Below are 27505 nucleotides of genomic sequence, written 5' to 3' on the forward strand. Positions count from 1 at the left end.
CCTTGGAGACTCTGAGTTCTGTATTTTAAAAAGTTCTTTGATCCTAAATATAGACACCTGAGGGAATTTCATTCCCTCTGAATGGAGGCTTCTATAGTTGCCATATGCGTAGAAATGTCTTGGATTCTTGGCATCCATGCTTTTTTTTTTTATTTCCCCTGTTAGGCATGATAATACTAAATCCTAAATTTCTGTTTCAGAGGTGTTTCAATTAGAAGTTAATATTGAACACTGAAATTAGCATCCAAACACAAATGTTCTGTAGCTTGTGTTCTCCAAATGGAAAATTAAGTGTGGTTGTATCTATTACTGGCAAATAGGTGTTGTGCTGACATAACGAAATTCCTGGTAGTAAAGGATTGAAAAGATTAATCAAGCTTGTCAGTACTGTATTTCACTTGTCTGATTCTTTCAACCCTTATAAGGAATTCTGTTACCTTTTATCAATTATGAGCACGTAGTAACGTAGTTGTTATGACTCTGTAGCTAGGCGTAGTTTCTGGAGATACATATATTGGATGGAAATAATGGTTGTGTCCCTCCCCCCAAAAAAATTTAATGAACTTCTTGAAAGAACTTAATTTTAATATTGAACTTTGAAGTTTCCAGTGAGAAATTGAATTAGGAAAGTAAACAATCAGCCACAGTTGCATTTCCTTGTTAGGTTTTTGTGGAAGCTTGCAGAGTTCTGAGAGGCAGACTTCCTTAGGCTTGGGAGCAGGCACCTGAGGTGCCAAAACTTTACATATAGAGGAGTTGCAACAGATTGTATTGTGGGTGTTTGTTTTCTTTTATGGCTGAGGAAGAGGCACAAAGGAACTTCTGCCCTGGACTTTCATTCCATGTATTTTATTTTAATTCAGTTCAGAGTGATGGCAGAGGTGTTTTAAGTGCTTAACAGAGATAGGAAGAGAGGTAGGGTGTTGGAACCAGATAAGAAAATTGTAAGACTGTTTAATAAGGATACGAATATTGCTCCAGGTGACTGACATGGAGGCATTTGTAGAAAAGGAGCATGAAAGCAACATGAAGGGAAATAGGAGTTTTAACCCTCGTTGGAAGATAAATCAAAGCAGAATCTCAAGTGGTTGGCAGTGACAGGAAAATAAAGATGACTGAATGGAAAATGAAGAGGATGTAATAAAGGGATTATTTAAAAACAAATCATGAACAAGTGTTTGACTTGTATGAACGTTAACCCTAACAAAACTGGCAATAAATAAGATGAGAAGTGGATATAGCAGAGCACAGAAGGTGGGTACAACTTAAGCAGGTTCTACCCAGGAGCAGACGGAAATGTTTCTAAAGCAATCACAGCTGGTGGTTCCCTTTTGTTTAAAGTTTCTTAGTTGATGTAACCAACCACTCTTACTTGATACCATTCAGAAGCAAGAACAACTGGCATTCTTGCATCTTTGGAGACACTGTGTTCAGTAGTTCTAGGAATATTAGATCAAAATGCAACTCAAGTAGCTGAAAAAAAATCCTATCTTGGTGACAGGGAGCTTCTGGCAAAAGCCTTTGTATATGAAGCCTGAGAAAGAAGTACACGGTGGCATTTTCCTCAGGAGAGCATTAAACAAGATAGTCAACTGATAATGTAGAAAGATCATGGTGGCATTCAGGTTCTGATTTTCCTAACGTTCTATATTTTCACAATTTTCTTTTGACTGCCTGCTCTTCTGTTTCACTGTTAACAGCAGAATGTGTATGATTACTGGCAGAAAAATGAGGGAGGCTGGAATACATGTCATCTTTTTGAGCAGCTTTACAGATTTGAATTTGGGTTTTGCTTCGGAAAAGGTGATGGTCATCCTTTACAAGGGTAGTCTAGGTATTGAAGTTGAGGGATTTGCCAGCAATTGCCATAAATAGTTTTTTCTGTTCCTAGAAGTGATTTATACAGTTCAGGTCAAATGCAGCAATTTTCCCTCTGTTTTCTTTAGTGTAATCTTAAGATTTTTCTCCTTGTCTTTTCCCCAGTATTGTGTAGGGGTACTGCAGCTTGATCAGGTAGTGCATCCAGGTGGCACTCCAGATTATCTTCAGTTTAACTTGAATTTCATTCAAAGATTAGCAGTTCATGTGCAGGTTCAAGTGCTGAGTAGTGAGAATCTGTATGAAGATGTGCAGATTATGAGATGGAAAGTAATTGAAATTTCCAGGCAGAAATTTTCAGTGCTGGGAGGAGCATTATAGATGAGGCCATTTCCCCATTTCCTGGCAGTTTTAAAAGACAGCAAGTTTTATGGCCAATTAGTGACAATCAGAAGCCATGGAAAGTGTCACTTTTTATGTGCAGAACATCTGGTATCTGTAGTCAGTATCTTTGAAAGAGGTTTGGGGATAAAGGATTGTCTTTGAGAAGTTTGAAGTATTATTTTGTTCTTCCTGTTTTTTATTTGCACCATGGGATAAATTGTGTGTGGCCAGCATCCTGGTTGAAAGTTTTCTTCACAATTCAGGTTAAATTCAGCCTTTCTTTTACAAAGCTGCTTATACAGAGTGTTTGTGAACATGCTTTGACTACAGTGTGGAGATGTGGGCATGGGTAGGATCAAACAAAAATGGTGATGTATTCTGTGGGAAGAACTGTTTTCATCTGGACTTAACGTGCACATTCAGAATCAAACTGACACATTGGTGGTAGCTTTGAATGAGGCTTTTCCAGGAGAAATTTTTCAGTCGACAATGAGAATCCTGCAACAGTGCAACAACTGCAAACAGGGAGATGCTTAGCTGTATATAGAAATCTACAAGTGGCCATCTTGACAATTAAAAAAAAAAAGGGGGGTGGTTAGAAAGCTTTATGTTTTACACCTGCTCTAGAGCTTTATTTTGAGGGGTTTTACCAGCTGATTTTCTTGCAAAATAAATACAGTGTTCCTGTTTTGCTGACTCATTGCAGAATTAAGTGAAAAAAGGAGAATTGAAAATGTGGTATGCAAAATGTTGCCAAATCATAAACCATGAAATTAGAAATAAACATTTATCATAGACATGAAATGAAATTTGATCTTAACCTGCAGTTTTTGAATGGTTAGCACGTCATGAAAATAGGCACATATATCCCATATATCACCATTAGCATCTGAAGGAGAAAAAATGGGGTGTAGGTTTGAAATGAATGACTTCAGTCTTGACGAAAGGCTAACTACACCTCCCTGATGTGTATATATAAAGTTATATAGTTGTGTAGAATATGTTAAATAGTACAGATTTAGACTTGGAATTCCTTGGCTTTGTATCCCTGAGGAGGGAAAACAGTGTTTTTATGTCCACAGGAGACGGGCAGGATACCTTCTGAAGCTGTAACAATAGATGATTGGCATCAGTTCAACAGATCCGAACATGTCATCCCTCGATTGTTGTTTGCTGTTTACACTGTACACATGATGGCAGGCGGAATTAATGTGTTTGCATTAGGTTTTCTTCAAAAATCTTATGGAACACAGAAAACCTGAGGGTTTTTAAATAGGAGGTTCTTTCAGATCCCCAGTTTGGTCACAGGTGACCATGGCAGAAAATGAAACTGGCTGGAAAGAGACTGACTGCTGGGGTGTATTGCCGGAAGGAAATGTCCTGTGAAAATAAAAATCAACAGAGTTGGTAAAGATTATGTTAAAAAGCAAGCTTCATCAGCCGCCCTCTGAATATGTTGTTGTTACGTTTTAATTCAAGGAACTGGGCTCTTCAGCGTTTTTCTCAGGTTTTTAGTACATGGAGGGGTTTTTAAGGAGGGGGGTGGAGGAGGGCAAATAATTCCGTTCCCAAAAAATAAACAAACAGGAAGACCCTAAAGCTTCGTAAGAGTTAAAGCAGGGGGGGAGGGGAATTATCTGTTAAGAGTATTAGTTGTTTAATAAAGCGCAGTTGTCCTCCAGATGAACCCGCCAGTGACTCTGCAATTGGGGTCATTCCAAGTTCATGCTGTGGACTTTTGACTGCCTTCTGTGTCTGTGAAAACAGCCGGCGGTTCCTGCAGGGATCACTCATTCAACCCGGTAACACAAAACTATTGCCAACGGGCACCTGCTGGGGCAGCTTCCCAGGGGGTCCCGGAGGGAAGGTGCCCACCTCCACGGGCGGCTGGGGAGGGAAACGCCGCGGGGGGGGCTCCCCTGGGATACCCACCTCATCGGGCATCCTTCCCGGGGGCTTCACGGATTAGCCGGCCAACATGCCGCTGTCAGGATGCATTAGGAAGCTTAGTTAACGATGGGATGTGAGCTAATTAAAGCTCCTTTACTTGGGCTCTGTGACATCAATAGGGGTGGAGAACACTGCACAGCATCTCAAGAAATGTACGGTTGTTCAGTGGGAAAAGCCGTTGCCTCCTCTTGGTTGTCAGTAATTTAGAGAGGGTCAAAGTTTATGTCTCTCTCAAACCGAGAAGCTGATTATAGCATTTTGCTGATTTAGTGTTTTCTAAATTAAGAGTGTGTCAGTTCTATTCATAGTTCCACTACACGTTTCTCTCTGCACAATTTGACTTGGTTATAAACACATTTTGGGCTTAGCCTGAACCATCCTTTCTGTTTAGGATTGTATTTAACAGTTGACCTGGGTATCTATTAATGTGTAAAGGAAAGCATAGGAGTCTGTAGCATATAAATTTAACTGAATTGAGAGACTTTCCTGCTTAAATATCTGAGTAATTCTTAAGAGACTGACGGAAGCCGTGGTAAAAGTGTTTTGCAGAACAACTTCAGATAGCTCGTCCTTTTAAATCTGACAAATAAACACCTGCTATTTTTTAAACATACTTAAAGCATTTCATTTTTTAGTCCCAGTATAACGCACAGTTGACCACAGTGATGTGAAGGGAGGAAGCTGTGTTGTCTGTCTGCTTTCTGATGTCCAGTTTGTAAAATTAAATATGTAGTGATTCCATTCCATAACTATGTATGTATTGATTAGTAAAGAAGCTGCTCTAAAAGTTATTTTTATGCTAAGTCAAGAAATGTATTAAATATCAATCTTGAGACATTGCAATAAAAGCAAGGAAACTTGGGCTGAAGGATTTACCAGACAACTTTCTCTCTCCCACTGCACCTAGTCATTATGTATATCCAAGAATACTGCTTGTCTTTTTCCTCTTTACACTTTCAAAATAATAAGAGTAAGACCTGAGGATGGCTAAGTGCTCTAAAAATTTTTTTAACCACAAATCCTAGCAGCATGTATATATGTCTGCTTAGCCTAAAACATGTACGCTGTGAAGATTTTTGCCTCCATATAGCAAAATAAATGCTTCATTTTGAACTGTTGTATTTTACTATCAGAAGTCAGCATAAAAATTGGCTTCCTCTAAAATACCTGTAACAGGTTGGAAAGATGTAGGAAATAAAGGTGATTTTTAGTGATACTGCTAGAAGGCAAGTAACCACAGGGGATTAAACTGAGAGATATGTATTAAACATTTAGACATAGTCCATTGTATTTAATCACTTGGCTGAACAGTACTTCCAAAACTTCTGTTCAGCAGGGAAGGGAGTGGATGTGGGTTTTTTTAAAAAAAAACAAAAAAAAACCCAAAAAAACCACACAAAAGAAAGTAGCCTTTTGTTTCTAATGCTATCAGTCTACTTGAGTTTATTATATAATTTATATATATGTCTTATGTTAACCGTTTTAATATACATAAAATAAGCATTGACATTTTATTTTAAATGCATTTAGATAGTATCTGAAGAAACATCATTGTTTCATGGTAAAAAGCTTATTAGTGTTTTTTTTTAAAAACTTGTAAAAATAATGTTCTGAGTAAAACATTTTGTATTATATAAGAATATACATTTCAGGGCAGGGGGGTGTCAGTGTTTTCCAGCTAATATGTATTGTGTATATATTTATTAGGGTTTTATTGTTAGGTTCATGGTATGCACTGATTTGAGATGTTTATTCCTTTCAAGCCGTCTGTGCTGTGATGCCTCTTGCTTCTGTTGGTAGTACATGAGAAAAAAGGTAAATGTCAAGGTAGCAGAGGGGAGGAAGATGGTGTTCCAAAACCAGTGTTCCTGCTTAGGGCTGTAAGGAAGAATGTATTTAACAGAACTCACATTCAGAAACCTGCTAATCACGGTTTTTTCTTTACCTATACACCCTTTGTTTCCTGCGATAACCAGCTCTTCTCTTTCACGTGGACAGTTACTGTATTTATGGGAGTTACTGTTGAAACTGTGGAATGACTTTTAATCATCATGACTAGGGATTTTCATGTTTTGGAAAATGTAAGAGTGTGTGTGAGAACTGAAGATGACATAATTCTCAGTTTACATTAGACTTTCTAACTTAAATAAATTTTAAATACTCTTTCCTACCTTGCTGAAATAACATACTTAAATCTGTGCTTTGGTCTCTGAGAACCAGGTTTTGTTATTGGAGATAAAAGTATGAACATCATCAGTGTGTGGTGTTCAAGGTTTTTTTGAAAGGTGGTGGTTTGGGGCGAGAGCTGAATGGAGTTCAACAAAGAATTCCTTTTTAAATGAGTTCTGCAAAGCAAAGATGAGAACTGAGTAAACCCTGTGATTTCTAATTTAAATGCAGTTCATTGTGAGGTTTGGACAGAAGTTATAACTGACCTGTATATAATTTCATCGCTTTCTCCCTTAAAATTCCACCTTGGCATGTTCTACTTTGCTCAGTCAATAATATTTGTAAATGTACCGTTCTCTGATGCTAGAATTACAATGGAATGTTTGGACTAAAGTCATAATTGTGTATTTATCCTTTTGGGATGTCCTTAGAGAACCAGGCAGTGCCAAGAGCTTAAAAGGACTTTAAAAGATTACTTAAACCTTATTTCCATGCTGTGTGCTTCATGCATCTGGCTTAGAGGGAACATGCAGTACAAAGTCTAGAATTAGTTTTCATTTGCTTTGAATTCTTCTTGTGCCCCATAAGCCTTATTGTTTGGCACCAGCTTTGATTCACAAACACTCTATATGGGTGGTTTTGTTTCTCTTCTGTTGCTTGAAACAGCGAAGGATACATAGTCGGTGGTAAAAGTTTTTGTGGCAAAACTCCCTTAATTATTGGGCCTTTAAAAAGAAAAACACACCCAAAACCCCCCCAAACCTGAGTAGATTAGTTTCTTGTACAGATACTATTTCAACTGCTTTTGCAGATCTTGGTAGATAGATTGTATTGATTGGTGACACTACATAAAGGTAAAACAAGAAGAGGTGAGTCATCTGTTCTCTTGAGTCTACAGAGGAGGAGGCTAGGGCCAGCGTGCCCCAGGCTTATGGAAGGGTAATAACATTTTCAATAATCATGAAGTGCTGAGAGTGGTTTACGTGTTGCCCCAAAGATACTGTTCACAGTAGCATAATGTACTGGAATTTGGCGGGAAATGTGAAAGTCGTCGTATTTCGCCCTCCTTGGGAGGATCAGGTTATGTTAGACCACATAGGCTTAAGTTAATGAAGTAGCGGGTCATAGTTCCTGCTTGCAGTATGTTACCAGTTGGTAGCTTCACATCATATATGAACCTGTGTGGGATGAAAACCAGGGATCAAGGGTCTTCAGAATGTAGACCTGGAAGAAAAGGTCAGTGTCCCTCTGTAGAGGGGCAATGCCAGAAGTACCATCTGCTTTGGGGACAAAAGGAGAGCAGAAATAGGGTATCTGTGACTGAAGGTGGATGAATGTTCAGATGACTGGAGCTTTTTGGAGAGGTTCTCTTTTTTTGGTCCAGGCAGAGTGGATAAGGCATTAAACAAAGCACATTAATGATAAGTTGAAATATTTTTGGTACCTGAAATGACAGGACTTTTACTTAATAGTCTGGAAAACCCATACTTCGCTTTGTTTGGAGATGCCAGGTTGACAAGTAAAATACCCTCCCTCTTACACGTACCTAATGTGTAGACTGGCTTCATTCAGTAAGACTTTGGTGCCTTTTGGGTAGGAAGCAGGTAACTTAGCTGATACTGATGTATCGTGTTGCAATTCTGTTTCAAGGAAAAGGATATCTGAAATGGGGAAAAATGCAGAGATGGAAGACAGAGTTACTAATTTCTTTTTTTAATTGGCAAGTAGACAAAGAACTCATTATGAAAATCAGGATAGAGAAGGAGGGGGACTGGTTTTTAGAAGTCCCTTGATTAGCTTCATGTTTGTTCCACAGACTGTTGTATTTCGTTATGTTGGCATTTACATGGTCTTACATAGGCTTTGAAGTTATCAGGTCACAGCTTATTAACAAAGCTAAGGAAGACAAGGGTGGATCGTGCTTTTGTTGTCACCTTTGTTTATCTGGAGACTATTTTCTGCATGACTGGGTTAACAGCTCAGTAAACCACCATCACTGCTCTTCCACAAGTCCGAATATCTTAATCTCAGTATCCAATATTGCACTTCTCGAAGGAGGCATCTAAAAGCAAGGTAGTTGGGGGGGAAAAGGCAAGTCTGCTGTTGTGCTTTAACTTGTTCAAATCTCCCTTCAAAGTTTAAGCTGGACTTAAACCACTTAAATTTCCTATGCTTACTCAAGTTTCTGATCCTGAAGTAACTTGCCACTGCTAAGTAACTTTTTGTAATACAATGATTGTAATCTACACAGACTGGGCGTAAGGTGTTTTGCGGGTGTTTGGTTGGTTGGGTTTTTTTTTTATGTTGGAAATCTTTATTTTTCCTTTTTTTTATATATAAAGGTAGATACAGTCCTGTTTGCTGACATAGGCTTCAGAAACCATTTCAGGGGGACTATTTCTGAGATGCACAGAAAAGGATGGTTAAAAATTTGTGATACCCAGCAGTTATTTCACTCACATGGTATTATCTATATTGGGTAATACAAGAGATGATGTAGGTCTTGTTCAGATCACGAATCAGGATAATGCTGACACTGCAGTCTGAACCTTCATTGCTAACACAAATCTAAACTTCACAGCAGAAAATGGCGAGTCGCTCACTTGCCTAGCAGACCTTAACATGACTTGCTAATGCCTGTGAAATGTCTCAGTTGTTTTATCTTCACTGGCCTTTTACCTCTCATTGGCAAACTTGATCATGTTATGTTCTGTACCTCAGAGCAGGAAAAGTGCCACAATAGTCCCCAGCGGGGAAAGTGTTCCGAAGAGACCTATTCAGGTGTGTTCGTTGAGGTAATCCATTGTTTAGGTACAAGTGGTACAGATGGCTACAAAAGTTTGGCTTTAGTCTTTGTTAAATGAGGCCAGAAAACAAACAGTACCCGGGGAAGGGGGGGGCGGGGAGGGGGAGAGGAGGTGTGTCAGAAAGTAATTTAACGTGAAGTTCATGTTTTGTAATTAACCTGTGTTGAGTTTAGCTTTTGTCACCTGAGTCAGGGCAAAATGGAAACATTTCATGGTACATTTGGTACATCAGAATCCTTAAATTTCTATTTAATGTTCTATTTACAGCTGTAATTCAGTGTTATTTTCTAAACAACACCAAGAAAAACGTCCCCATTTAACTTTGGTTTTACAGTTAATGGAGACTAACTTTCAAACTGTGTGCATGTAATGTTTTTTTTCTTCCTTACTAAGAGAATAATTTACTATTACATTAAAATTCTTTCTATACGCTAAACCAGAATTGTTATTGACTATTAGGTGTCAGATTCTGCTTCACAGAGGAAGGAAAATCTGAGGAAAGACTGGATTGTAATCATCAGGAAAGCTGGTATAGTGGAGCTGGCCAATTTAAAGCAGGCAGGGAGGGGGGGAAGCCGAAGCTGTCAGGAGAGCTTACCCATTTTGATCAATATTAATAAGTTGGTTTATTCTTGCTGGCTGGTTGTCTGATCATACACTAATGTAACTTAGAAAATGTGTTCTTGAAAAATAATTTTCAGGCCTTGACAGATTCCTTAATGAGGTTTGAATTTCGAAGGCCTATTGAGCCTTTTAATTTTTATAGCGACTACTCTAATCCTCTTAAAGCAAAGTATTTGTCCAGGAAAAAACCCCAACCTTAAACACGGCTAATAGACAGCTTCAGGTTGGTTTGTATTTCTAGGCTAATTTAAAAAAAAAATAACATCTACATTAAGTTCACAAAGAGGTCAGAAGTAGTTCAGTCGGTGATCACTAGGCTCTGTTTAGTGTCCATATGATCAAGTCACAAGAAGGGTCATGGGATTTAATTTTTGTTCATGTTGTTAAAGTCTACTTGTTTAGATAATTGGAGCCACTGGTCTAGTTTGTCTTTGAGCTGGAGAGACGTATCTAAAACTAGGACATCATGTCATTAGTGAAAAAGAAACGTAGCCTTGGAAAAAATGACAGAAAAAGGAGAGAAACTTAACCATTGCATCAAGCACATAAATTAACTGTTGGTCTATTTCTTTTTTAATCTTTAGTGTATTAGAATCAGAATTTCATACCAGGTTTTAGTTGTCTTCTGGTGCATACCTTAATCCCAGAGGTTTTTTTGAATATAACTAATACGGATGCAAAGGAGATGGTACATGCAACAAAGCGGAGCTGAGCAGTGGAAAGGGCAGTGTCCATATACAGTTCTTAAACAATGAAATGCTTGTCATAGAGGAGCTGTGATCATGCAGGACAGCAAGGATTTCACCATTGCTGCAGCCATCGGGTATCTTTGACATTCCTGGGTCAGCTGGTACATTCCCCAGCCCTAGTCTAAGACACAACAAAGCATTAAATTATCTTTCCTTTGGCAGGAAGTTTGTTTGTTTATTGAAAGGAGAAGATTGTAAGAATGCTGATGCTAGTTGAGGGAGGTACAGATGACCAACTACACATAACCAAAAACCAGCTAGTTTTTGGAGGTTATTCCAGGAAAATGCCTGCTAGGAGGCCTTTTCTATAATAATATCTTTTAATATGAGGTAAGGTTTCAGGGGTTTTTTCTCCTTTTCTTGCTTCCCTCCACCAGGCTTCTGTTTTTTATCTGATGACGTCAAACTAAAGGTCAACAGATCACAATAGATCATTTTTATTTGGTGCTTTTTCATTGACTCGTACTCGGTAACGGTCAGAGTTCTCAGAACAAATCCTGTTTGGACTTAAATGTCCTCTTTTATCTCTAAGTACCTCTCAAGTCTTCCCCCATACAGTTAAAGGTAAGTGTAAGGGGTAAAAAAGCTCCATACACGTTTAGGGTTCCCCTTAGACTTTTTGTTTAGGGTGTATAGTACTTGTGGACAGTTACCAACATAGCTGGCTTTCAGCGGATCACCCCATGTGCTGAAATGAACGTGGCGTGGCTCCCCCAGCAACTCTTTTCACAATAGAGCCATTTCTACATTGTGTTACTAAAAAGAATTTAATTAACTCTCGCAAACGTTTTAGTTTCATGACAGGCATATTTGCCTTGAAGCTTTTCACATATCTTTGCAGAAGAAAAGCTTTGTATCTAAATAACATTCTTGTGAGTTTTTGAAAGGTTACAGTTGGGTCACTAGCACTTCTTTTGGTACATCTTTCACAGACTTCATTTATTTTGGCTTGACCACTGCAGTTGGGCACCTACTTGGTTTTTGACTGTCACCTCAGGATTTAAGTTGCACCAATGGAAAGCACACATTAATGCACTTCAGAGCTTTCTTCATGGCAAAAAGCTGGAGTGACTGTGTACATGTAACAAAATGAGTTGTATAAATCTGTATTTCACAACTAGAATCTGGGAGTTTTCTTCAGTAAATCTACATAAGAGAAACACCTTTTGTTCTTTTAATAACAGAGAAAGTTGCTCTCTTACAGTTTGCTGGGACCTTGTCAGATGGTTTGGGAAAGACAATGGATAACAGACACCAGACCGAACGAGAATACATTCGATACCATGCTGCAACTAGTGGAGAACATCTTGTAGCTGGAATCCATGGACTTGCACATGGTAACCCTTAGCTGTAATTTTAACTCATCTGTCTCTTAAAAGTAATGACCACATTGAAAAGTACAGTTTGTATTACACTTGGGTAATTATTTGAAGCCAGGGAAGTGGAGCTATCACAGGCTTTATATTTAAATTTGAATGCTTGCAGGTCGGGGTGGGGGAATTGTTTGGTTTTTAAGTTGATGGAAACTACATTTAAGAATAAGGTCTTTTCACATGTAACTCTAAGTAAAAGCTTTTTTACAAATTAAAATGAAATCACAAAGAAAGTTCATGCAAAACTTCTGTTTTCTTTGTGGAGGCATAAAATATCCATGCAAACAGTCTTTTTGAGGGCCAGACATTAAAATAAAAATGAGTATGGCTGGATTGTAGCTTTCTTGTGTTTGCTTTCAGTTCCAGAAACCTGAGTTTCCTCAGAATCAGTACATCAGTTTAAAGTAACGTTTCACCAGTTGGGTTATTTTGTGGTTTTGTTTTGGTTTTTTTAAGTCTACTAGTAACTAAAGGAATGAATTTGTGTAAAAGGCAGTGGACTAATCTTAATTTGGCCAGAATCTCACATCAATTTAGCTCATGATTTATCTGTTGAAGAAAGTTAAATCAATACAAGCCAAGATTAAATCAAATATTTATATTTTGCATCATCTTGTCTCAGTTTGTTTAAATGTCATTCTTTTAGTGCAACTGTTGCAGCCTGTGTAAAGATAATGTGGCTTTCACTAAAACAGCAATCTTTTCTGTGCTGAGCAAAAGTCTTTATGCTGGACTTTTGTCATAAAGAGTCACTGTAGGTATTTAAATGGATCATGAGAGGGGTTTCTCTCACACCAATGTGCTGTAAAGTCTGATACAAATTATGTTGGTAGAAATGCAGGAAGTCTGAAATGTGTGTGTCTGCTGAAAAGTCAATTATAAAAGCACTTCATTGTGCTGTATTATCCAGTAATTAGCGGGACTGTTTTAGTCTTAATTCTGTTGAGTTTTTAAATGCTTCCCACTCAGGGTTTGGGGTTCTTTGTTTTTTGTTTTTTCAAAAAAGCAAATAACTGTTAAATTCTATCTGTTGAAATGTAGGAATTAACCATAAACTATAGTTACTCAAAAGAAGTAATTTAAATACTTTGTGCTTCTCGAGTTTGGAAGTTAAGATGCTGCCTGGTCTGTACTTCAATTACAGACCTTGAATAGAGTACCTGGCTGCCAAAAGCTGATGAGCCAAATGGTGGGAAGCATTTTTAAATGAGCACTCAAGCCAGTTCACTAAAAATTGTGATTTTTCTTATGGTGGAGATGTGAAATCTGTAAAGCATGTTCTCAGATAATAACAAACTACTCCAAGTCTGTAGAAGCTTCAGCAGGTTCTTGATTTCTCCAGAGCATTCAGATTCTCAGCAATGGAAACAGGCACAGAAATGTCTGTTCGCAGCATCATGGTTAAAATCACACAAAGCCAGTTTAAAATAATTGACTTTTTCCAGTGGAGAAATGTACTTACCTGTTTTCTGTCTCAAACTGTAAAAGCTTTTCTGGTAATAGAATTTTGTCACATTATAAGTAACCACTTCGCCTTAGGAAGAGATGAGGACTGTTTGTGTAAATACAGCTGGGAAATCAAACACTATGGAAATGTTTTTTTTTAAATACGTATTTAATAATGAATTAAATCTTTTTCTGTGGGATATTGTCTGTGCATATGTGTGTGTATGTATACTACATATACAAAGTATAAAGTTACTTGCTATCATAATCAGTTTTGAAACAGGTTTTGTATTATTAAATGCACAGTACATTTCTGTCAAGCTTGACAGTTAATCATTTAGGCAGACAGAATCGGTCGGCTGTGACAAGGTTCTACAATTTTGAGAGGCAATACTTCTGGCCTACTTTGCTGTTCTTGTCTTTGCTAGGTATCATTGGAGGATTGACAAGTGTAATAACTTCAACAGTTGAAGGTGTGAAAACTGAAGGAGGTGTCAGTGGTTTCATATCAGGCCTTGGGAAAGGGCTGGTTGGCACAGTAACCAAACCTGTGGCTGGAGCTCTGGATTTCGCATCGGAAACTGCACAGGCAGTGAGGGACACTGCAACTCTAAGTGGCCCCAGGTCAGTAAGCAGTTTATATTTCTGATCAATAATACTGTAAAAATGTGTATTAATGCCTGCTGCAATTTCTGATCTGATTATCTTTCCTTACCCAAAGGAACAAGTAGCCCATTTCATTCAATTTGCTTTTTCTTTAATAGATGGCATTTGTTGATACTATAACAAGAGTGAAATTTGCACAGAAAAGCTACAACATAAAACAGGAATTATTAAGCTACAGCATTAGATTAAAGCAAAATTTTTAAAAGGCTATATGTAACGAGATTAAACTTCTACCATGGAATCCTTACACAGAGTTGAAATGGAAGAGTTCTTCTCCCTGCTCTACCTCCAGCTTCCATATGTCTGTGTAGAAAAACAACTCTTCAAAGGTTTGAAGAGTTCTGGCATCAACATAGTGTCATTATCTTCTAATTTTCATTTGGTACAATAGTTCTCACATAAAGTGTGGATATATGCCCTTAAGTCCACATGCTTATTTGTTTACCCATACATATGTGGATGTGAATTGTTAGCACATGAGGACAGATGCTTTGGCTTCCTTCCTGTGTTCAGTTACTAGCGTAACGTGGTCTCTACAAAATAATGATGATTATGTTTAAAGTAAATGAATGTTCATTAGCACTGACTATGACTTTGGAAGAGGGAAGGGCTAAGTTCTAAAAATGCTGCTCCAAGAGAAGATTCTTTTTACTTTTTCTGGCCAGGAGTTTGCTTTATACGCTAGTGCTATGCCAAGAAGTCCTTTTGTACGTACGTGAGATCCTGCATGCTGAAGAAGTGAAAGAAAATCCGAAGTAAATTTTATTGTCAGAAAGCTTAGAGAAGAATGTTTGCAAAATGTTGGGTTTTGTCTTCCCATTTGGCTTTTCCATTTCCTGTGTTTTATTGTGCCACGCTTGGAATCCTGAAGTGTCTACCATCAGTGTTTCAATAAAGAATGAGCTTGATGAAGTGTGAGTGAGGTGCAGGAAACTTTGAAGAATGAACCTAGGTGTACTTTGTTGTGAGAATGGAAGTGTTTACATGTATCTATCTTATGTATCTGGTACTTAGCTTGATTTGTAGAACGCAGAGGTCAGGGATTACAATTTGGTAAGTACGTGTGCATACACAGAATTACGTAAGAACTCTTAAGTGCATCCCTGAGAAAACACATCTACTGTTTTGCTTGTATGTGTCTTAATTTTGTGACTGTACAGATTGATTTATTTATTTAAAGGTGGGGAGAAACACAGCTGGCTATACTGTTAGTTGTCTTACTAGCTGAGCTGTGGTTTTATTCTAGTTTGTTTCAAGATACACATACACTTAAAATTCATGTTTTGACATACTTCTATGAGATGCAGCCTATAGACAGTAGCGATTATGTTATCAACAGTTGACAAACTAGAGAGCAACTGGGAAAGGGAGGGCCTCCGACCAACCTTATCTCTAGCTTCTCTTTGCCTATGTGACATACTTCCCTTTAACTTGTTAACTGTCAGTTAAGAGATGAGGGTAAAACAGATGACCTGAACCAGATTTTTGCTTCCACGGGATTCTGAAATACTATTGTCATAGACAAGCACTCTGAAATGATTTTAGTGTCTACACACACTCTGCAAAAAGTTTGACCCAGCAACCTTCTACAAGGTGGGGAAGAAAAACCTTTCTCAATTACTACACTTCTCCAGTCTACAAAATCCGATCAAAACTTTTTTTTTAGATAAACAAATGTATTTGAGAATATGTAGACAATGTAGGAGGGGAAAACCCCCCCAAAACACCACCACCACCTATAAGCAGCCTTGCACTCATGTTTTCTTTGGTAAGGGATTTTTTTTTTATGTGCTTATATAATGAAGCAACCAAATTGTTCTTTTGGGGGGGTATTAAAAAAACAAAACAAAACAACAACAACAGCAAAGTATTTGTACATTTTTTAGACTGCTGTGTACCAATATCCCCCTGCCGCATTTGTTAACTGTTCAAATATGTGTGGTTTGGAATTAAAGTAGAACAGTGTTCCAAACGCAAGTTGCTGGCTCCAGTTGAATATTCTGTTTAAGCATGCTGGGCCATGTAGACTCTCCCAAGCTAAATACACAAAAACAGCTAACCCTGATGAATGTAAGTTTATGGCAGTAACTGATCTCAAGTGTAGTTGTGAACAATTGAAGAATGTTAGTTAATAAGCATGGTAAGAGCCACCTCAATCTTATCTTGAGACTGACAGTGTATGTGCAAGTTTCCAGTAGTGGTGCAAAGTTGAGTCAACCAGTTAATTACAGTTGCATTTAAATAGCATGATACATAACCATAAATTATAGGCCCCTTGCAATTCTCTAATTACATGGTTGAATATTTTAAAAGCCCTGAATTTAAGCTGCGCCTGACTTTAACCATTGGATCAGTTTTAAGCAAGATGAAGAATCGTAATTGAGGTTGTAGGTTTTCCTAAAAGGCATAGTCTAATTCCAGCAAAGTTACTGAACTGAATAGAACACTGAGGAAGACTCTGTACCTTGTGTTACTGTGATCATGCTACATGGACGGAAGTCTCTTTTGGCTTCAAAAGGTACTGATTTGTATTGGGACTCCTGCAGCTAGCACAAACCACGCGTTTGGAACGTGGAGCCAAACTAACATGGCTGAGATGCAGACGATGGCTTTATAGCTTATGGTGGTAGTTTAAAAGGTGATGCGTTTAAAGTACAAGAAAATATTTTTTTTAATCGGACTTTAAGCTGGACTTTTTTAAAGCTAATGTTATAACTTATTATGTAATCATATAATTCATTATGCTTGTTATTCATTAATAAAGCTGCCTTAATACTTTTAAATTTTAATGCAGAGGAGAGCATAAAATAGTTGTTGACAATGCAGCATACATCTAATTTATAAACAGTTAATGCCTGTGACTTGATACCTTTTTTTGAGTGGTTTTTATGTGTTCCAAGTACTCTAGTGTCACATACAAGAGTTCTGATTATTTCCATATTTGTCATATTCTGCCAAAAGTCTTAAAGACCAGTTCAAAACAGGAAAGCTGTTATGTCTCTGTGCTTGGAAAGCTCTCTCCTAGAAACGTGTTTTAAGTCCTAGTGCAGCACAAATAAAGAACATTTATATTTAGATGTGTGTCTAACTTAACAAGTAGTGCAGGAAACTGCCATTATGGCTTGCTCTCAGGCTTCTGCCAGGTCAGTGCAAGTTTAAGATTATTCTTGAACTGCTGCTACAAGCGTTTGTGTTCTTTTCTGATAGTTGAAATGTGAAACTTGGAAGTAAGGAGATAACTTCATGACCTACCCTGTTCTAATTCTGTTGGGGAACTAGACTGTATTAGTTAAGAATAGTTTGAGATTGGCAAGCCATTAATGGTCACAGAAAATTCTTATGTAAATACTTCATTCTTTTCAATGTACTTAACTTTGAAAGAAGCAGCCTGTGCTAGTTGTTTTTGTTCACCACTTTCATGCCATCAGTTGGAAATGTGCAGTGAGGTTGCAAAGTTTGAGACCATGTCAACAGCAGGGGGTTTTTTTTGGTTTTTTGCCTTTGTGCGTCCATCTCTCTGTTAGCTATGATTTCGATTGTAAGGTCAAAAGCAGTAGACTTGAGAGCATGAGTATCACACCTAGAAGAGGCAGTAGAATATATGTACCTAATTGTATGGAATGCCAACTCAGCTCATATACTGCAAAGAGCATATTCTCCAGGTTCTCAAGTTCTAAACATAAATATTGCCTGCACCTTAACACCTCTGTATGTGTCCCAGACTTTGTCCTGACCTTGGACTTGATCTAGATCTGACTTCAAGAATCCTTACAGTGATGTCAGTCACATATAGGCCACGACTCTGGTGAATGAGACGTTATTCTTCTCCTAGTAGGCCCTTCCTAAGATCTCCCTAGAAGCCAGAGAGAAAATTTATTTATTGGCTAGTATTCATTGTGTTGTGTAAATCTTGAAGTGTTGCATACAGGACAGTTAAGCTGATTTATCGGTCTGATCTGTAAATGACTTGGGCAGTGTGATTTCCTTCATATCCTCTTTCCTCTTTTTTCCCAGTGGGTTAACAGGTCTTTATAATGAACTGTTTTCTCAGATGATCTGTTTTCTTTTGAGCACATTTGTCCATTTTACTCCTGTGGCACCCTGTTAAATGGCTGTAGACATTGGGTTTCCTCCGTGTTAGCCCTACCTCCCATCTTCAGTCACTGCTGAACTTGATTTTATGGGTTTACATTCTTCTGTCATTAGTTTATCCAGATTCTTGCATTGCAGTTGTTGAGTTACTTTGAAATCCCCCCAGTCTGTAAGTTCCCATCAGTATTGTGTGAAGAAGGACCGTTATATCCCTGTTCTGTGACAAGCTGTGCTCTGCAAGTCATCCAAAATTGTGTTGGCTGGTTTTACTGCCATATCACATTGCAAATTGATATCCAGTTTTCTGCTTGCTGTTTTCCCCCAAGAGGGGTTTTTTTTATGTTTTGTTTTATTTTACTGCTTTGCAAATATCTCCTCGTCATTTAATATTTGTGTTCTGGATTATTTTTCCCCAGATGAACCAGGTTGCAATTTTCTAGGTTGAATCCCATTTCATTTCCTGCCATATTTCTGACCTCTTCAGGTTCTTTAGTACTTCACTGTCCTCACTGGAGTTTTAAACGCCTCTTAGTTTGTCCTCTCCAAATATAATTTTACATGCTGCTTTTACTAGATCCTTCAAGTTAAGCAAGCCTGGTTTTGTGCCCACACATTTTGCAGCACCTCAGCAGACGCTTCTCCTTGCATTAATCATTTTCTGTTACCAGTCTCACCTGCTCAGTATTCTTCCGTCAGGTGTTAATTTACCACTGGTAACTTTGTGTAGTTCTGCTGGAGATCCTATTCTGTTCTTCAGATGTCTACTCTTGCTTGTTGTGTAAGTGAATGTAGATTGGAGGGGCGCAGGGAGTAGGTCTTTCAAACTGCAGCCCTGTACCTCTTCGGTATGGATAATTTCATCTTGAAACCTTAGGTTTTTTCCTGAAAATGCACCTCAGCTATTTTAGTTTCTTAACTAGAAAGAGACAATAATCCACTATGTAAGACCTAAAATGATTTCTAAATAAATGAAGCTACCCTTAAGAATTAACAGAAAACAGTTGTCTGTTCTTTTTGCCTATTCAAAGAATGCTTCTTACTGCCATGAGACGCTTCTGGCTTGTAGTTGTGACTATGGTTTTCTTTTCTACAGCTTTCTGCAAGAATGATTTTTTTTTTTTTTCTTGCCCTTACCCAGAATTATTTTCCAAAGGAATGACTGAGATTACAAAAAAGTGTAGTCTTTCCTAGACTACACAGAAATGTCTCGCATGCTGTACATCAACAAACTAATAGGGCTTTTTGTCAGGAAAGTCTCAAGTAATGATTATATTTGACTGTGAGTGGAATCCTGTCAAGATTGCTTTGCATATTCGCTTCACCAGTCTACTTCGCTTTAAAGCTCTGTGGCAGGAATTCAAGCAGTTGAGGCATGTGGTTACTCTTCCGGAGTGCCTAAAATCGTGAGAATTGAGGATGGAGTGCACTGCCATCCCACGCTTCACTGCACTTCTGAATCTCTATGTACTCATACAGTGACTAATCCTAAAGAAGTCAGTCTTCAATTAATAAAACTTACTATTTCAAGAAATAAAAATATAATTTTCAAAGTGATCTGACTTAAGAAATAAAGTATAGTAGAGTTAAGCCCAAGACCTTCTGTGTGTTAGAAAGAAATATGGGCAGGGACAGATTTTTTTTCTTTTTCTTTTTTTTTTCATGCCCTCCTCCAGGAGGAGGAGTCCAGGACTGACAGGCTGGGCATCTCACAGTTTTTTCCCTTTGCCTTCCCGCTGAAGGACAATTACTTCAGAGCACAGCCTCTATTCTCCGCAGTAAAGCAGAATTTGCTATGCATAGTTGAAGGAAATAACTCTGATGCATGTAGTTTCTGTGATTTTCATAATCCACAGGATATAGTAAAAGATGAACCTTTAAAACATTCAGTTTGCTTAATCATATTTTATTGCAGTCTATAATTCTAGAGCTGCAAGTATAATAATGTCACAATTTCCAGAATAATACATTGTTCACTGTAGGAAAGCACTGTTAGCGGCTTAGCACCCAAGAGAAGTCCAGATGACTTGGAGAATCCAAACTCTGTGCTAACCTATCCCTCTCCGTTTCCTTTTTAGAGGGTTGAATGGACATAAATCGGTACCTGCTGTAAAACTGAACTATAATGCCTTTTTCTGCATTACTGCAAATACCTTGCTTTATGTCTGAATACTGTTTCCAGGAGGTTATTGCTAGGTGTCTGCATTACTAGATACCATTTATATTTGGAACATTTGTTTAATCAGTTGTCTTTACAGTTGGTTGTCTCTGTCCCCTTTTTTGAACTTGACTCAATTTAACTATCTGGAAAGTGTGGAAGAAAAAACCCACAGCATTTGGACCTACAGCAGCAACGTAATACTTAATACTGTATATATGTGGTTACTTTCACATCTGCTGTATATGAATGTTTTTAAGTAATAGGAGATTTTAGAAAAAAATAAGCAATTACTGGCTTGCATTAGGCAATGTTTAATCATACAGGTCTTACATTTTACACATATTACATCTGATTGGCCTTTGGAGCTTACAAGTTAGACTTTGAGTAGCAGGGTCTGAGATAGGAAAACCTGAAACAAACAGCTTGCTTATTTGTAAAAAGACACTTTTTGAAGGCCAAGGGTTACGGTTGCTGAGGCTGTTCATTAGAGCTCCCCTTTGCGTTTTACTTCTGTTTTTTTATGCACCCTACACATTAGCAAAGAAGTTGTAGATGGTTTAAATTCCAAGAGGGAATGCTAAACCTTTAGTTAAAACTTGTGTAACTCTTTTTGTTTAAAGCCTTTTTGCTTTCCCATGACAGAATGTATTCCTACTGTTAAAACTGAAGAAAAGCCTAGTTTAAAACTCTGTGGTCACTGGGTTCACCATTGGTAACATGTCTGTTAATGTGAAAAAGGGAAACTTTATGAGGGACTGACCTGTCATTCTAAATACCAGCATCTATTTTGTAAGTAAAAGATTTTCCACTAAAATATTAGTGTTTAACTTGACACTTGCGGGCAGAAAGATACCCTGGATGCATTCAGACTGTTGCTTAAGGGACAGAAAAGGACAGACGCACTGGAAGGGAATGTTGCGAGGGGAGGACAGAGGAGTGAAGATGGAAAGCCTTAAATTGAATAATGCTGAGTAGTTAGCCAAGCACAAAATGTGGAATTACATTTTTCTTTAAATGTCCATTCATTATTAGCAACAAATAATTTCAAAAAGATGAATGAATACAGAGTTCTTACTGTGATAGTCTCCACAAACCCAAAATACTTACTAGTGCCTTGGTAAGTTACAACTAGAGGCAAGTGTGTTTGCGTCACTGGTTAAATGGTACTGCATGGAGGGAAACTTGCACAGGTTTTGCATTAAACAAAAGACTGCTGCTACGGCTGGGTTCAGAACAGAAACCAGATTAAGCTCAATTTCATTGCGTACAGTAACTGGTTTGGAAGATTTGGTGCAAGTTTGTGAGGAAGAGGCATTCTGTTGTATTAGGCTAGTCTGGTACAAAAAGAGAGATGGCTGAACAAGGACATCACGGGTACACCATTTGCTCACTTCCAAATGCAACACTTATGAAGGCATGGGGAAGCTGCTAAGATCTTGTTGGGACAGGCAGACATTTGCGATAGCTAACTAATGTTCACGGTCGTGTACGCCTGGCATAGTCCATCAGAAATATAAGCAATTACGAATTTCCTTCTGAAAAGAGCTGATAAATCCTTTGTTGGATTTACCAATTTATTCTACTACTTACACTTTACGTTACAATTAAGAGGACTGCATTTGCTCCACAAAATGGAATTCTTATACTGTGTGCCCGCTACAGTATTTAGCTATTAACTAAAAGGAAAATTTTATTTCCTTAGGAAATACTTGTATTTCTAGAGCCTGCATGTTTTGTCTAATTATCTTATATTTCAGCAAAAGCTTTTGGACACCAAGGCCGAAAAGTAGAAGGAACGCCTTTTACTGAGTTGTACATTTCCTGGTTTCTGGTATTCATGTGTTTTTTAGATCCTTTCTTACTCAGAAAACACTCTGCTAAATGCTGTTGCTGTTTCAGTGTATTCTATGTAATAGTTTTCTTGGGTTGAAACAATTGCAGAGAGCTACAGATGTAACTAGTCTGCAATGGTATGGCCTAGAATGGAATTGGAGAGACTTTGAAAAAGTAAAAAATTGCATTCGTGTGTTAGCATCAGCAGAACAAACTAAAGAGTCATCGAAGACCAGGCAATAAAGTATTCACAATTTCCATTCACAAATCTACTTGCTTAGAATTAGGTGGGATAAGTTGAAAGCGTACGCGCACCAGAAACGAACAAAAGCTTTATTCAAAACAGACGTGTCTGTTGGAATGTACCAGGACAAATCATCAGACTGCATTAAACCAGTCAGACTTGATCCCCAGAATTCAAAAAAATTTAATCCACATTCTGTGGGTTTTTATAATATCTTTTGGCTCTCTTACTTAGTATTTTCAGTTCATAAAAATAGTAGGAAAGATGAAACTGGTGTAGTGCAATAGGAATATAGCATTTGTTTATTTACTTATTTCTAAAGCACAAATGGCATGAACTGCTCGCCAATGCAGCGGCTGTATGATCTCATGTCCTGAAACATCTGCTTGTTGTGCCAAAGGGGTGAAGTCTGGTACAGTAGGTCTAGGGCAGCTTTCTGGGAATAATTTTTACTAGTCTTCATAGCGATGAAGGTAAGCACAGGTATTTTCTGTACCAAAGAATGAGTATGCGGCTACTTTGTATTGCATGCCTAATCATTAAGAGTCCTGGTGGTTTTCCGTGTATGTATTTATTTTCCTGTGTGTATTTGGAATACCGTCTTTAAAGTTGTCTTTCCATTTGCTTTCACTCCACGTTGTTTTGCCTTGAGATCACGTTAAAGGTTTCTTTACATCCTTAATTTCGTGACCCGTATCAAGAAGTGGTCTTTAATTACCACAGTAATAAAGCTTTGAGTAGCGAGTATCTGAGCATACCCAAAAGTGGACTTTTAGCCATTCTGAGACCAGATACAAAGATGCAGGAAGTGCCTGTTATATATACAAAATGAAAATTCTTTCTAGATACTGTTTTCCCAGTAGTTTTTTGCCTTACTAGAATGACTTGCTAGGTCCTCCTCCCAAGCATAAATATCACAGCATCAGGTTCTCTGGGGTTACTCCGCATGTTTAAAATGGTACAAATATTAAACCATGCAGCTGGACAGGTAGTAGTGTTTGTACTGACAGGTTTTATTTTCAAATTAAAAGATACACCATTGCTTTAAAACTAATACCACTTCTAAGCAGTGTTTTAAGCCAGATTAGTTGAGGTTCATATTTATGTGGTAATTACAGGCTTACTTGAAAGCAAGGGACCTTGCGGCAAGGTATGTGCGAACGTACTGCTTGGCTGTTTACCTGTTACTAGACAGATTTTTTTTCCTTTGTCATTAACAGCAAGGTTTTCTGTGCAGTCCTAGTCCGGAGTCTGTAGATGGGAGCCCAGGGCCTGCTGGGATGGGGTTTTACACTTGTGCTGTCCTTTTGCCCTTCCACTGAACTCTTTTCATTTCAGTCATGAGCAAACAGTCAGTGCCTGAACTAACAACCCTGCAATCCTCCAAAGCACGCCTCGCTTACAGTACCAAACAAAGGGAGGCCCGCGTGGGCCGGCCCAAGCCAAGGAATGCAGCTTCGGGGTTCTGCTCCATAAATTTAACCAGCACGACAAAAAGGAGATAATATGAGCCTTCGTGATGATCTGAAAGGGGGAGGTTTGTGTCCCATTGATTGCGGTCTGGCCTATTGCCAGGCCCCGAGCCTGACCGACAGTTGAACCATATCGTTAAGGCGTGTAATACAGCTCAAGTCTTGTACAGCAGCCAATGAGTACATATCCAGAGGGCAAAAGTTTATAAAGAGTTGAGGCTGTCCTGTTTAACCCTCTCACACTGCATGTAATATATACTGCTGCCATTCAGAAATAGTCACATTGCTGTTAAAAATTTAAACCTTCAACTTTCTTTACTTGGAAAAAATACATGTGTGTCTGATTTCTAATGTGCAGCAGATTTATAAAGTGATGGGAGAAAAATATGTAAAACTGATTTTTTTTCTTTTTTTCTTAAACAAAAAAATCCTCCAGCCCACTTTTTTTTGCAGTACTACTTTATCCATAGTTACTTTTTTGTTCAGAGATGTCTTCTGGGTTGTTCTACAAACTCTTTCATACAGATGGAGCTATTTATTGCCTTGATGTCACCTCATTTAGCATGTGGCTGGTATTTTTATAGATAATTTTTTCACCTAATGTTGCTGTTAACATGTGGAACTCTCTTTATCAGTTCTGTAAGTACAGACAGTTGATGTGAATTGTTCTTGCAACTGCTAAATTGAAAAAATCAATGAGTAGCTTTTCGTTAGGTGAAGTTTGTGCTAGAAGACTTTGCCATGCCTGTTGCAGCCCTAGTTGTACTAACAGAAAAGTATATAAAGGAGGGTCTGAAGACAAAACACATACAGTCATCACAGTTCATTTCACACAGCTCTTCATGCACACCTAGCAGTTAATGTCCTGGTGCTGGGCAGGGGCCCCTGCTTTGCTTTCTTCCCTGAAATGGATTTGCTTTCCTGGAAAGGTAGGAGTACAATATGGAAACATTTCTGTTACACTTAAATACAGCGACCATGTTTGCATTTACAACAAATGGCCATTGCTTGGCCAGCACTGATGGTTTTTGATGGGACCATTATAAACATGAGCACAGAAATAAGACTAATGCTCCATCTACTGCACTGCCCTGCGTCAGCACACTGTATTCAGAAGTTTTAAGACCTCGCCATGTGCTCTGAGGCAGAGTAACTTTATGGCCCTGGGCACTTTAATCTTCACTAAGGCATGTTCAGTTCATGTTTTTCAGATAGATGTTTGCAAGAAATCCCTGCTAAGAACTGTATCTTTTACATTGAATCAGAAGGTGAATAGGAGCATTTTTCAACACATTGGAGAGACAGGAAACTTTAAGGTGACAACTCTAGTCATCACCCTGTGATCAGTACAGGAAGACTCTGGGAAAAATTGGAAACTGAGATGGCAGTGTTAAATTTTGTTAACTTCTAAAGCTTGATGATATCAAAGTGCTTGAAAAACTGTTCGTTTGCTGCACAGCTATTATAGTCAGAGGTGGAGCAAGTGCTGAAGGTTGAACACTGCTTGATGCACAGAGTATGACTGGTGTAAGTGCCATGGTGTTGTTTAGTATGCAAGCACACCCACCTTATGCAGATCTTGGATTTGTAATATAGATGTCATAAGAATGTGCCATTTTGGTGAGTACATCCACGGCTCTGCTGGTTTTAAAGTGAATCTTGATGTCTTAATTAAGCTCTTCTCACTTCCTTTTGAACTTGGAGCCTGAAGAGGTTGTATACAATCATAAACCCAATGAATAGTTTTCAATTTTGTTTTGACCTTGTATACAAAAGAAAGGCGAAGGGGGGAGAAGAGCTACATCTCCAAGAAGTTGGCAGGAATGGCCTACATGATAAACGGTTGCTTCTTCAGCATGCTGTAGTTCTCCTAGAAGTATACTGGGTCAGATAAAGGTCTGCAGCATCTGAGCTGGTAGATCCCTCAGAAGAGGAGGGATTTGACTGTAAGTGGGAGGTTTTAACCCTAGGCACCATTTATTTGCATGTTTCTGCCTGAAACTAGCATTTTGGGAACACATTTAACAAGCACAATATATTCCATGCATTTGCTGGAATAAACGGTGCATATAAGCTTCCTCAGATATGCAGTCAGCAGGGAGCTGTCTGGCTCATGATTTTACACATTCTTGCATCTAACTGAGACATTCTAATGCCAAATCCAACACTCAGACTGACTGCACTGCGTGTGCATTTTTAACACACCTTAAAAGCATCTGTCTCTGAATCGGTGAATGAATTCCATCACAGAGCTGTGCCAGATCTCTGGGTTCAGGCATCCAGTCTTCAAAAAATTATCTGCCTGTTGGGAACTGCACCCCCAAAGGCCAACACTGGGAAGCAGGCAACTGTACTTACCCTTTGAAACACAGCATTACCTTCTGCCAGTAGAGTCACAACAGAACATGAAATCTAGATTGCCATAGATTTTTCTGAAATTAGGGCCAAGTCATTTAATGTTCTCAGACGCAGAGAACTAGCACATGAAAAATAATGCTGTCTGTCCCTTTATGCTCAGTAAATGCCAGGGGACATTCCTGCTTATTGCAAGGGTTCAACATTTGAAACAAAGTTCCATCAGTGAGGAAAGAATCATGGAAATAGTGGATTTTTAGTATTTTGCAAAGGTGCGATACAAAATACAGACCATATCAGAAATGTTTGTTTTCATTTGTTAATCCTTATGATGCTGTGGTACGACTGCATCATCTGTAGTTTGTTGCTGTGATGGCTGAACTTTTAGGTTAATTTCTAAGGTATACATTGTTTATTTAGATTTTAATTCATTCCAGCACTTTGGGGTATGCTTTATACTGTGTCCTCCCATTACACGTCTATGAGCCAAGTACTGTCTTCGTTCTGTGTTTTGTGGAAATTGGGTGCATGGGATGATGATGCTTACAGAAGGCTGCAGGTGCAATTCAGTATTGAACTTGAGCAACTCGAGCAGGTATTTTAGTTGTGGCATATTTTATGATAGAATATGTAAGGCTATTCCTCCTTGAATTTATCAGATTAGGTCACTTCTTAATGTCTGAAATGCACTAAAGCCTCCTTAGACAAAGCCCTGTATTTATGAAGCAGACTTTTTCCAGAGCCAAGTAAGTAACAGGTTTGATATTATTTCTTCAAAATACTAGCAGCAATTGAATTGTTTCATAGGCTTATATTACCTGCCAATTTTCCTTTGTTTGAACTAAGGTTGTTTTATAATTATTTCAAGGGGATAAAAATTGTTCCCAGGCTGAAAGTCAGTGTGCCAAGTTACAGCCCAGAGCAGACTTTTATCAATAAACTTTATGCAAACCTGAAAAAACAAGTTTACAATGGAAACACTGACAGAATTTGAGCTATACCAGAACCAGTAAGTTACTGCTTTAAGTGGGTTGGAATGATGAGGTTGTTAAATTGGAACACCTTTATGAATGCGACACACTGATGACAGCTGCTGGAAGTTTTGGCAGCAAGAACTAGGTCTAGCTGAAGAGAATTGTTACTCGAGAGCATGGGGGAGAGCCCTGTGGCCAGAGAGATCTCTCTGGAGGACTTGCATGGCTAATTTGCACGCCAGTGTTTGTCACCGAGAACGGACCTGGGGTTTTGGTGACAGGCAGGCAGTACAGCAGGTGAAGTCTCTGTGAAGAGCCTCCTCCATTACATACTGGTTTCGGATGCCAGAATTGCGTCTCCTTGCACTGGTGTCTGTGCAGGAATTGGGGT

The 27505-nt window shown here is 38.4% G+C and overlaps 1 protein-coding gene across 10 annotated transcripts in view; it reads left to right on the top strand.

Moving 5' to 3' along the window:
* The window catches only part of VPS13D (vacuolar protein sorting 13 homolog D), a 110206-nt gene that overhangs the window by 70792 nt on the left and 11909 nt on the right, over positions 1–27505 (top strand). For 9 of the 10 annotated variants that reach the window (XM_075027444.1, XM_075027447.1, XM_075027445.1 and 6 more), the window contains 2 exons: positions 11706–11838; positions 13749–13944. In XM_075027444.1, coding sequence (XP_074883545.1) covers positions 11706–11838; positions 13749–13944 — 329 coding nt within the window. Of the gene's footprint in view, positions 1–3284; positions 3712–11705; positions 11839–13748; positions 13945–27505 lie in introns of those variants that run through there. The other variant, XM_075027449.1, reaches the window with a different exon arrangement.

The sequence above is a fragment of the Buteo buteo genome, chromosome 5, assembly GCF_964188355.1.
Source record: "Buteo buteo chromosome 5, bButBut1.hap1.1, whole genome shotgun sequence".
NCBI lineage: Eukaryota > Metazoa > Chordata > Aves > Accipitriformes > Accipitridae > Buteo > Buteo buteo.